Genomic DNA, 12363 nt, shown 5'->3' on the forward strand with positions numbered 1-12363 from the left:
CGGGTCATAATATTATATTTAATGACAGGCATACATATCTCCATCTATAAAACTCAAACCAAAACAGTGTAAATGGATATAAAGCATCAGGTGTGAATGGTTGTATGTCCCTCTCTGCTAGCTCCGCAATAGCCTGGTGACCTATCTTTGGCATACCCTGCTTCTCGCCCTGTGACAGCTGGGATGGGCTTCAGTCTGTCTTGTGACCCTGAATCAAATAAGTGGAAGAATATGAATGGATGGCACTGACATGCAAGAAGCAAAAACTGCAGCCGACTGGGGTAGAGCTCCTTTTACTGGCAGTATAATTCTATATCATTCATAATGTCAGGTTTTTGAAGCTGGCATGCAATTAGCTGCGTTCCCTTTGAAATATCATCACAAGCACAAAGTTCTATACAACAAAAAAACTCAAGGGGAGCTCAGGTAAGCACTGCTGTGAAATAGATACTAAACTGTGTGCTGCTTTAATGAGCTTTTATTTGACTTTGTTTAGGCTGCACTCTGAAAGAAAGGCTGACCTCATTTCTTTCGCTGCATGCTGATATATAGAATAGATACTGCAAGCAGAAAGGCCACATATAATTGCTCTTCTCTGCAACAATCTGTGAGCGCGATCGTGTGCAAATGCATGCCAGCCATGAGAAATGCCATTATTTTAAATTTGCAAAGATAACTTATCTACGTGACCTTCAGCTTCTAGTTTATTGAGCAGAGATCATCGTTTGGTGTCTGTGTGTGAATACGGCTATGGATTACGTACTTAACACTGCCTCAAGAGAGCTCCTGGTTAGCTACAGGTAAAGAAAAGTGATTCAGTGAAAATAGCCTCTCTCTCAGTTTGTGTGTCAGTCATGCCTGAAGCTTACCTGTAGCCATCTTTCCATCTGCTGCAGCGGGCCCATCGGGGATAACGCTTTTGACCTGGAGGAATTCATCGGGCTCATCCCCTCCAATGATAGTGAAGCCAAAACCCATGTTGCTCTTTTGGAGTGATGTGGACAAGAAACTGCCTTTCAGCTGGGTGGGGTCCCGCGTAAACAGCGGCTTCTCTACAAAAGGATAAAAACAAGCAAATTAAATAAAACGTCTTTCCCTATAGGTTTTATTGCAATCACTAAAAGGACCTAAAAGCTGGTGCAGGGGCAGCGCTCACAGGGTGGGGGGCAAGGGTAAAGCTTATTCAATAAGATATGGGTGTAGCCACAGGAAAACTGGAAGGGTATGACCACAGTAGCAAAACAGCAAACTCGGACAAAGGCGGTGTTGAAAGATGCAGGTGTGGTTCAAACGTTTTGCCTCCCGTGCAGGGCACCAATGCAATCCAAGTCCCTCTTGGCACACCCCAAATACACTAAACTGACATTCTGTCCTCGCCTCCCATGCTGGGACACAGTGGGCAGAAGAGGTGCAGACAGCCACAGTGGTGCAGTTCTTCAGTTCCATCCCAAATTTGCAAAGAAAGCAGCAAAATTCAGCAAATGCCATGCTGCCAATCAGGGATCAGTTCCAGGAGAAGATGCTCGGGGAGGTTAGGGAAGAAGTGGGAGATTTCTGAAGGAGGAAGAGCTGGGAAATTTTCTGATGGAGGAGCGCCTGGAGTCGGAATGAGAGGATCTCTGCCAACAAGCTTAGTCACACTTAACCAAGTCCCCCATCTTTTTGACTCGGAAAAGAGACATGGCTAGCGTGCAACTTTGCATCCTTTGTAAGCAGTCACTGGTCCAGACTAAGCGATGCCCCTCTGTACCTGCTCTTCCCAGGTGATAGGGCAGGTGACAGGGCATGGTCACTGCACAAATATTTTAACTACCTCAAGGGAACAAGCTTGCCTGCCAGTTACCATGCTTACAGTGCGTCAAACAAGCGAAGGCAGCCGTGAGAACAAGAGTCAGCCTCCTGTGCATCTTTCTTGGCCTACTTACTGACAAAGTGCCACAGGGAGTAGGGGCTACAGACTGGCTGCTCTAGCACTACAGCGCAGGCGGATGTGTGAAGGGGTTGCTGTTTCTGCTTGTGATTGGGGCACATATTCATCCGCCGTGTCAGAACACGCCGGAGCGGGGAGACATCGGCGGAGGAGGATTTGGTATACGAAGCAGTCCTGTGGCCCAGAGCTGGCGAGCGGGAGAGGTCGCTGAGGCTATGGCAGCGCTCGGGCACCGGGCCGACCTGGCCGTGGGGGGATCTGGGGAGGGTGGCACAGGGGCTGGCATCCTCCACTGGCGTCAAAGTTTGAAGGGAAAAGAAGGAGGAGAAGGAAGGAGGAGGCAGAGGTGGGTAGAGAGGAGGAAAAAGAGCCTCACTGGACTGAACAAAAGAAACAGGCTCTTCACTCAGAGTCGCGACTAACAACATTACTACAGAAACAAACCTCCACTTCTCGGATCCAGACAGTTTTTTCTAGCAGTACACATCCTACTGTAACAAACTGATAGAGAGTAGAATCAGGTAACCAGTCATTAAACAAAACAATGAATCACCCTGAAACCCACATGTTCTCTTAGGAAGACGTCTATTTATATGGCCAATAAGTATTATTAGTCTGACGAAAATGTATTCCACCCACTGTTTTAATGAGGCATAGGTGTGAACTGACTGATATATCCTACTGTCAATCACTATAAAAATAATGTTTATGAGTAAAGCCTTTGGGAAAAAAAATCAACATCCTTTATATGAATAGTATTTATTTTTTGGTAACATGCATGTTTTTTCTTACTTTTTCTTGCAAACAGCTTTTTACTCTTACATGCAGCTTTCCTGATTATATGACCTTGTGTGTATCTCTAAGGCCATGGCTATATAAAATTGCATCAGTGCGTAAATAGTTTGCTACATCTATTCAAATCATTTTATGTTGTTTGAAAGTGTTAGTGATTGCAGCGCTGTTGGACATAATATTCAAGGATGAAGAGCTTAGCACCTTGTTACGTTGCCACCCTGCTTCATTTTCAAGCCTAGAAATTCATATCTGGGAAATTAACATCTTAGTTTTCTGATACAGGATGTATCAGATGCGTTCTTAAGGTCAGTGTATACTAAAACATAAACTGCTTTATTATTATCTATATTTATCTATTTGGGAGGATAACTCACAAATTAAACTCCACATTGTTTTTAACAACACTTAAATATATCCATCGAGACTATAAACTCATCAAAAAATTTATTTACTGAGTTCATAAATTAAATTAAAAGTAGGGTCAATTCCTTATAGACTTTTATAGATTAGACTGGTTATGCAACCAGAAGGAGTCGCCCCCTCCTGGCCATTGGAAAGAGACACCTATGCAGAGACTTGAATTTCAGACCCTTTGTTTTATGTATTTTATGTGTCCAGCACACATGAATTTTCACTTACTGACAGGTGTTTTAAGCCTGTCATTGTCAGTTATATTTACATTTACACAAAGATTGTTCTGATTAGATAAATTACTGTTTATATATTAGCTTTATATATTGCCTGAAAAGTCTGCTCCAGTCTCCAAGGGGTGCTCTAAGAGGGGATCTGGCTTTCACAGAGACCTGATCTGAACATGGTGGACTTAGTCTGGGATTACATTAACAGAATCAACTTAAAAACTCAACCCCAAAACTTTGTTGTTAAAGATGCTTTGAACAACACCAGCAAAGGACTCCAAAAATTAACACGCAAGTGGACCTAGGAGAATTAGGGCTCAAATACTGAATTTATTTTATTTCATGTTGTTTATCATTAGTTTGACAATTAGAATGAATCACATTCATTAAAGCACCTTCCCAGCATTTGCATGTGTAATTGAAGGTATTAAGAGAATTTTCCTGCATCTGCTTTTGTAATTAAAGCTCCTGAGAGGCTTTCTGAAGCACAATAATAAACACAAAAACATTTCTGAATGGAGTTTTTAACAGATATCTTTATAAATGTTCCTTAATTATAGTGCAATATTAATCTTTTAATACACAAATAATTAATAAATGGATATATATACCCTACTAATAATTTCCCATAAAGCCAAAGGCCGTTCTTACCTCTGTAGATGGTGGGAAGGGGCAGTGAGGACAGGCCCTGGCTTTGCATCTGCTGCTGCTGCTGGAGTCTCCTTTTAGCTTCCAGGACTGGGTTCTCAAACTGGGTCCTTCTATTTATATGACTGAGATGATAACACCAGAAAAAAAAAAAGAGAGGAGATTTTAGATTTCACACTACACCAGCACACCTATCTCAGCCCCTTCTTGGAAAAGATCGGATCTAACAAACGTAGCACTACAGCAGCCATAACTATGATGATTAATTGAATGGCCAGTCCCCAGATTATGTAACAGCCGCAGAACAGTTCTGCTGAGTAAAAAAGAACAAACGATTGATTTCTTCCGTAATTTAACTCGTCTTGTAACCAGAATTATGTGAATCAGTGACTGGGAGTAACCCTGCACATGGAACAGCGATTTCCTTTAATGTCCCACGTTGATCTTAATTTAGTATGTACAGGGGGGAGATAGTCACTGACTACAAATGCTGTAATTTGCCAGTGTGAAATAATTAGTCATCATTAGATACTTCTCTCCATATTTAAGACTCCACACACACGCACACACACACACACACACACACACACACACACACACACACACACACACACACACACACACACACACACACACACACACACACACACACAGCAACATTCTCTCCTCTCCTTATCTTTTAATGAACACCCCAGTATCACAGTCCTAATTACAAAACAGCTTAACTTTATTTTTATATAGTTATATAATTTCAAGGTCTTGCAGCTTCTTTAATGATATTTACATGATGACAAAGGGAGACAAAAAGAGCATCTCGAGAGGGATGTGCAGTATATAAAGCAGAGTGTATTCAAGTGTCACTCTGCAGTTTTTTAAAGCAAAGTCAAGCCAAATGAATTCCCCCTGCCAGTCTAAAAATAGAGCAGCATTCCAGTGCCCCAGAGTGGAAAGCATCCAGCCATAAAAAAAAAAAAAAAAAAAAAGGCACCCCTGAAACAGAGAGGGGACGTGCAGTTCAATACAGAGGACAGGCCACTGCAGCAGTTCCTCTGTAGCATTCAGATGCACGATCAGGGCTACAGATAAGCACATAAACTTGCAAACAAACAGTGAGCCGTCAGCAAGCAGACATTAAGAGTAACTCTTTTCTGGCTACATCGCCAGTTTGCTCCTAATAAATATGATTAATGCGACACCAGCGGGCTATGCTGAAAATCAAAAGCAAGTCATTATGTATTAAAGATGTACTGAACTTACTCGACATAGTAGCTGCCGTAAATGGGGTCATCGATTTTCTCCCAGCCGTACGGAAGCTCTGTTAAAACAACAACAACAACAAAAAAAAAAAAAGAACAGAAGCGATAATGAAGGACTTGTTTATTAAGTGAACTTGCATCAGCATGTTGATGTTGCATGAAAAAATGTTCGTGGCAGATTAAGTTTACAGTGCCATTTTACTGTTTGGTAATCGTCAGTGATTTGATGGTACATTAGCATGATAACTGGAAGGATTATTTCTCATCTATATTTTGGAAATTTCATCTTTTATAAAAAAAACTTATGGCAATAAGACACAAGATAAAAACCTAGCTGTTTCCTTTGCAACTTGTCACACTGATTGATTTAAAGAGGCTACTGCATCTTTAAATCTGTGCATCAAATGCAAACTTCTTTCAGAAAAAAGTTGTAAAACTGCACCAAACACTGTTAGATCTAGTGGCTGAATTTAAATCCGTAAAATATTTATGTCCTGCATCTTCACCAAGCTGTAAATATACTTTAAAAATATGGGAACATTTTCCATAAATTAACAGAATAAAACTAGAATGAGCACAAACTGTCAGGGTATTATATCTCAACAGCATCAGCTGGAACATGTTAGTGAAGTTTTACTCTTATTTCACCTCCAAATGTTACGAGTTAGGGACTGGCTTAAGCTCCCAATAATAAACAATACATCACAGATATTGTAAATGTCATATCAAACAATGCAACACTTGTGATAAGAATCTAAATGACATATTAATTAAAGAGCAAACTCCTGGTGTAAGCAATTCAGCCAGCACAGAGCTAATAAAAAACTGCAGTTCCATGAGTGGCCACTTGAGGCTGGCACAACAATTGATTCAAACCCTGTGACTGAGATTTATATGACACGTGCATATGGAAGCACAAGTATTCCCAGATGACACGGAACTCATGGAGGACGATTTCTGCTGCAGTGCTGGAGAAGATTACAAATGGACAAAAGCGCCATAACGGCGAGCTTAAATGACTGTGGCTGCTTGATGATGTCATCATCAGCGTGCGAAGCGACCAATGCAGGGAGGATAAATGTGCCATAAAGGTGTAACTTTCCCAAGGGCTCAGAAGGTAGGGGAGGCCCGGTTGACATAAATATCCAACGAGGATCTCTGGATTACATGGCAGGCATATACTTGCTGCGTTCATACTGTAATATATATGTGTGATATATGTAGAAGCTGCTCCATTAGAAATGATTGTTGAATCATGAATTCTATAAACAGATTAGCTCGTCAGTCTGAGGACCTGTTGTTAATGGGCTTCTCTGTTTTCTTCCATGCTTGCAGACATTACAGTTGTCTTTCTGTTAATGTAGCCTGGCAAGCTTGACTAAATGTGTCCATTCCCCCAACCTCTAACTGCAGTTGCTGTCCATGGTGCTAATCAAACGTGGGAATGATGCTATTGATATTATTGATTGTTGCTGTATGATAGGGCAGCACAGTGGTGCGGTGGTTAGCACTGTTGCCTCGCAGCAGTCTCTCTGTATGGAGTTTGCATGTTCCCCCCAGGTCAGCAGGACTTTGCTCTACTACTCCGGTGGTACTTCCACTTCCCCTCAGAGTCCAAAGATATGCATGGGGTTAAGCTAATGGACGATTTTAAACCGCCCGTAGGTGTGAATTTGAGTGTGAATGGTTGCTTTTTTCTATGTGTTAGCCCTGTGGCTCGTCCAGTATGAAAGCAGGCAAGGGCCCAAGAAATACCTGCCTCAGTGCCTATAACAGAGCCTGCATGCCTGTGTAAAAGACAGAAACGTGTTTAAGTCAATTATAATGAAATACCTTTGGTCTCCATAGATAATATTCCTGTATTTCCCTTCCTGTTTTAAATTTTTATATAACATGCTTCATTATTATTATGGTGTACTGGAGCTTTGTGGTAATATGTGTTAATTTACAGCCCAGTTTAAGTGAAGGAGATTCCAGCATTTTATTAGTCCGTTACTTAATCTAATTAGCAGATATGTATGTCTGTGTGATGAAACTTCGCAGTCTACAGATGAACCTGGATAGCCAAGCTTGCTTGATAATTAAGCACTCCATCATCTCAGCGTGGCAAATGGCTCCATCAAGACCATTAAGATAAAGTCAAAGAATCAAAATGTAAGTTCACAAACCAGGTGGCATAAGTCACTGTAGCGTTGTTCATCTTTTATATACAGTCTATACATAAAACACAGACTATGAGTTAACAGCACATCAAATATATGCAAATATATTTAATGATATGTATTCTGGGATGATATTTGCAGGAAGCTAATTTCAACTTAACCTAAAATTTATCTTCATTTCTAAAAAAACCAAACAAATCACCTGAACTCTCAAACTGCCACAGAGGCCAAAACAACAGATGTGACTCATGCCCACTAAACCCTCCACAGAACAACATTAGATGGATTTACCACAGAAAAACCTAATTAAATGAGAACATTATGAGTTAACGAGCAAAATTAAATTGAAACGCTACGATTTGGAGGACCTTGTTGCACTGACAAACTAAAACCTTCATCTAACACTTCTAAATGAAAAGTCAGTGTATAATTTGTATAACTTTTTATAACGGGAGGAAATCCATGCAATACATGTTGAGGAATATCACTCAAAACAACAAATGTAACCTCACAGGAAAGAAAAATCTGAAAATCCCCTTTGTCATTAATCTTCTAGAATTGATAAATGATCCATAAATGTCAAAACAAGATTTTGACAATGCCTAAAATAGTTCTGGTAACCGCTGGCATTGACTACCTGGTCAGACTGAGAGCTTTACTTTTTTACACAAAGTGGTGTATAACCTTTGAACAGAGTGAGTGCACAGATGTTTCTGCCACCTTGGCCTCTTTCTATACATGAGATGTGCTGCAGAACACGCTGCAGTGATCAAAGGTGATCTTCCTTCCAGCTCTGACAGTTATCAGTCATACCGGACAGGACTTTGAAAGTTTTGCCCTGTCTCCTCTTTTCTATACCCACAGCTCACTGGCAGAACACATCTCTTAAAAAATGCCTAGAAGGAGTTCCCCCCTTTGCTTTCCAGGATATGAGCAATTAGCATTTAAAACATATTCCCACATGTAGACTGCAGAATTTTAGCATAATATTGTAATCATTCAAAACCAGCTTGGGTACTCACTGTTAGAGGCTCGTACTGAAATAGAATCTAAGCTGAATCTAGCGTGGAGCTCGGGGACAGTGTGTTCCGGTCCTGCTCGGCTTAGATTCAGACCAGCTTTGATTAGTGACAATGCAAAGTTAATCAGGATGAGAGCAGAGATAACAGCAGAGAAAATGCTTCCTAATCAGAAAGGGAGGCAACCAGAGGGAGAACTAAAGCACCTCAGGCTCTCCTGGACTTTGCAGCTTGTTGTAGGCATGACTGCAGCTTCTGACAATGACACATAAACAGGGATCCACCAAAGATATGATACAATCTATGGTCACTCTGTTCAGTGTGTTAAATATCACCCCTTGACCTAGTTAGCAGACTCGATTGAGTGCATACTGCTCCTCTGTTGCAGACAACACTATTGCACCAATGCTAACGAGTGCACGTGCCATATGCCTCTCTGTACCCATGCCCCCATCTCCTCCAAACAAACGATTAAAGTTTCATAAGATGCACTATTTTTTCCTGCACACACACACACACACACACACACACACACACACACACACACACACACACACACACACACACACACACACACACACACACACACACACACACACACACACACACAGGGTTGTGAGTGATACAGCAGTGCTGTGAGCAGGTTGACAGCCCACGGGAATACTGTGAACACAGCAACATTTCTTAGAGTTAGTGTTTTTTTTGTTTTTTTTTAACTAGACCTTTGCTAAGTCCTACACACCTGTATATGAAGTACATACAAATTATATTACTTACATTACACTCATATTCAGAGGTATAACCCTTTCAGTTATTTTCCATATGCACACACACACACACACACACACACACACACACACACACACACACACACACACACACACACACACACACGCACGCACACACAGACAAATAAAGGAGATCAAAGGACTCAGTCATGCATCCCAGCACTCTTCTAATGAAAAGCTTTTCTATTAAAACGTCCACAGAATATTTACAGAAACAAAAACAGTCCCTGGCTTCAATAACAAGAAGAAGACAAATTGATTCTCTGTTAAGGATAGTTTGATTTTATTAAAACTTGGCTCTTATTTTTATTCTTTTGACTGTCATTTCTGACAACGGTTCTCAAACACTAAAATCTGGCAACACAGCAACATAGCACTAAAGTCTGAGGGTAAAAATACACAAGTAGTAAAATAATGGAGTCACTGGAAACGAGATAGCTACAAAGCACAGAAAATATAAATAGAAAGTAAATATCTCCTAAAGTAATATTTTATCCAAACTATGAAACTGACAAATCAAATGTTTAAAAAGTTTAACCCTGTAAAGCCTGAACTACAAAATAATTGCCAGAAAATGTAATTTTTTTATTGAACCTTCTGAGAAACTTAAAAAAAAGAAATATTTTATATGCATTTGTATATTTTTTGCTACATCTGCTACATTAATTTATTAATTTACATGAATTATTTTTTTCAGGAAAGAAAAATCCCAGTAATGACGTAAAGGTCTCAAAAAACCTCACAAAAACATAAAAAAATGAGATACACTTAGCAATAGAGGGTTAAGAAAAAATTTGCACTGTTGAGAAACCCCCTACCACTAAAAGTTTACTGTGGAATATTTAGTGGTGAGGAAATTTCATGACTTGTTGGAATTCATTGAACTCCAGAGAGCGACCCATTCTTTCACAAACGTTTGTAGAAGCAGTCTGCATGACTAGCTGCTTGATTTTATACACCTGTGGAAGTGATTCACCTGAATTCAATGATTTGGACGGCTGAGTGAATACTTTTGGCACTATAGTGTACCACTCAGCACTGATGGTGCCTTTCTAGATGTGCAAGCTGCTAGACGTAGGGGCGTAGGCTTTTTAACTGAGTGCAGATAACGAGCTAAATGGTCCCTTTCCTCTTTAGTGCTGTCCATGTTTTCCAGAAAGAATTTTAAATTTTGATTTGTCTGACCATGGAACAGTTTTCCACTTTGCCTCCATCCCCTCTAAACGAGCTTTGGCTCAGAGAAGATGGTGCCGTTTTTGGATCATGCTCTCATATGGCTTCTTCTTTGCATGGCAGAGATTTAACCTGCATTTGTGGATGGCATGGTGAACTGTCTTCATAGACAGTGATTTCTGGAAGTAGTCCTGAGCCCGTGTAGTAATAAAATCATGCAGAATAATGCAGTGCCACTGAGGGACAGATGAAAACAGGCATCCAACATTGATTTTCTGTCTTGCCCTTGGACACAGATTTCTCTAGTGTCTCTGAATCTTGATACTTTTGATGAAATTATGTACTGTATATTATGAGATATTCAAACTCTTCACAATTTTCTCTTGAGGAACATTTTTCTGAATTTGTAGATGCAGCTTTTTGCTGATCGGTGAACCTCTCCCTCTAAGATCCTCCTTTTGTACCCAGTCATGTTGCCAATTCATGTAATCAGCTGCAAAATATTTCTTTAGCTTTTTCTTTTTGGTGCCAAGTAACCAACTAGTGAGGCATTCAAAATAACCAAATTTATTATTAAACTTCTACATTTTCTCAGTTTAAAAATGTGACATGTTTTCTGTGTTTTATTATGAATAAAATATTGAGAGTTGCAAATCAATGTGTTCAGTTTTTATTTTAGATTTTGCACAACTTCCCAACTTTTTTTGGAATTGGGGTTCTAGATTGTCTAAACTAAATGTTGATAACAAATGTTTATCTCTCTGATTCCCTGATTACTCATGTTTCTTGCTGATAACACTTCCTTGCAGCAAAATCATTTTACTCCCAAATCAATTCAAGGGAACGGATTCATGCGTTTCCAATGATAGTTATTTACCTCCTCTCTTAGCGAATAAACCTTATGAAACAGTGAAAGTCAGTTTGCAGACTTAAACACTTTTCTTTACCGTTTTAATGTCTTTGCTAGCTGCTACTTGTGATTACTGGCTATAATCCAGCATTACTTACATAGTCTTCCTTTAATGTGTTCATGTGGTATTATGGCCTCAGTGCCTCACATACTTTACACAAATGCGCCCACACTGCGCCCTTTGTTACTGTGCAGCATGATGATAAATGCTGAACTTAGGAGGATTGTCTCTTTGCTCGCTTTCTTTTGTCTGGCTCCGCTGAGTGTAGTCTATAACCTCTTTGTCAGCAGCCTGCAATGAAGCACTTACTCCTAGGGACAAGTTGGGAGAATGTGCGAATGTGTGTGTGTGTGTGTGTATATGCAATATAAAACCAATGCTTCTTATCAGTGGAAGGAAATGTCAAGCCAGTGTAGAATTTTCAGGTAGGAGCTCTTATTATGAAGCCCTGAAGCGAGTGGAAAAATGTTTACGACTGCTAGTCATGCCACCACATTCATCCTGCAGTCACAGGTGGAGGGCCTCTTACTACCAGCAGGAGGTATCCTGGCATCTTCCCATATTTTCTGCCACCATTATGCTCCATAATCTCTCTCTCTTTCTCTTTCCTCTTTCTCTCGCTTTCTTCCTTCCAAAAGTGTCCTTTTATCTTACATTACCTTACCACATGCAGTCTCTCCAAAACTTTTTGAAGTTAGGTTTCACGCTCACAAGCTTGTGTATTTTTTATTCTACTTTTTCCAATTTGGTCTTACGAAGAAGGTGGCAAACCACACAGCCCTCAAACACCGCAGGGATTCACCAGGACCTTGTTTCTCGCCCCTCCACCCCCCCATTCTTTCATTTTTCCACCTTTTGAAAAGCAAACAAGGTGAACTGAATCATTTTCAGTGCCCTGAGCCTTTTGTAGTCACCAAAAATTAAAGTTCTGTCTTACCGGATAGTGTACTGCACAGGGCTTCATCTATCATGTCACCTTTGAATGCAACCCACTCGAGGGCTCAGGCTCGATCACTGAACCTACTGAGAGAAACTTCTCTCAG

General features: G+C 40.3%; 1 protein-coding gene across 12 annotated transcripts in view; it reads right to left on the bottom strand.

Moving 5' to 3' along the window:
- Positions 1–12363, bottom strand: part of magi2a (membrane associated guanylate kinase, WW and PDZ domain containing 2a) — a 257427-nt gene that overhangs the window by 50839 nt on the left and 194225 nt on the right. For 7 of the 12 annotated variants that reach the window (XM_063460653.1, XM_063460652.1, XM_063460651.1 and 4 more), the window contains exons 7-10: positions 5269–5326; positions 4015–4136; positions 1926–2222; positions 870–1052 (exon numbers count right to left, since the gene is read on the bottom strand). In XM_063460653.1, the coding sequence (XP_063316723.1) occupies positions 870–1052; positions 1926–2222; positions 4015–4136; positions 5269–5326 (660 nt within the window). Of the gene's footprint in view, positions 1–869; positions 1053–1925; positions 2223–2374; positions 2432–4014; positions 4137–5268; positions 5327–12363 lie in introns of all 12 variants that reach the window. The other 5 variants (XM_063460657.1, XM_063460662.1, XM_063460656.1 and 2 more) reach the window with 2 other exon arrangements.

This window comes from Pelmatolapia mariae, linkage group LG17 (assembly GCF_036321145.2).
Source record: "Pelmatolapia mariae isolate MD_Pm_ZW linkage group LG17, Pm_UMD_F_2, whole genome shotgun sequence".
Classification (NCBI taxonomy): domain Eukaryota; kingdom Metazoa; phylum Chordata; class Actinopteri; order Cichliformes; family Cichlidae; genus Pelmatolapia; species Pelmatolapia mariae.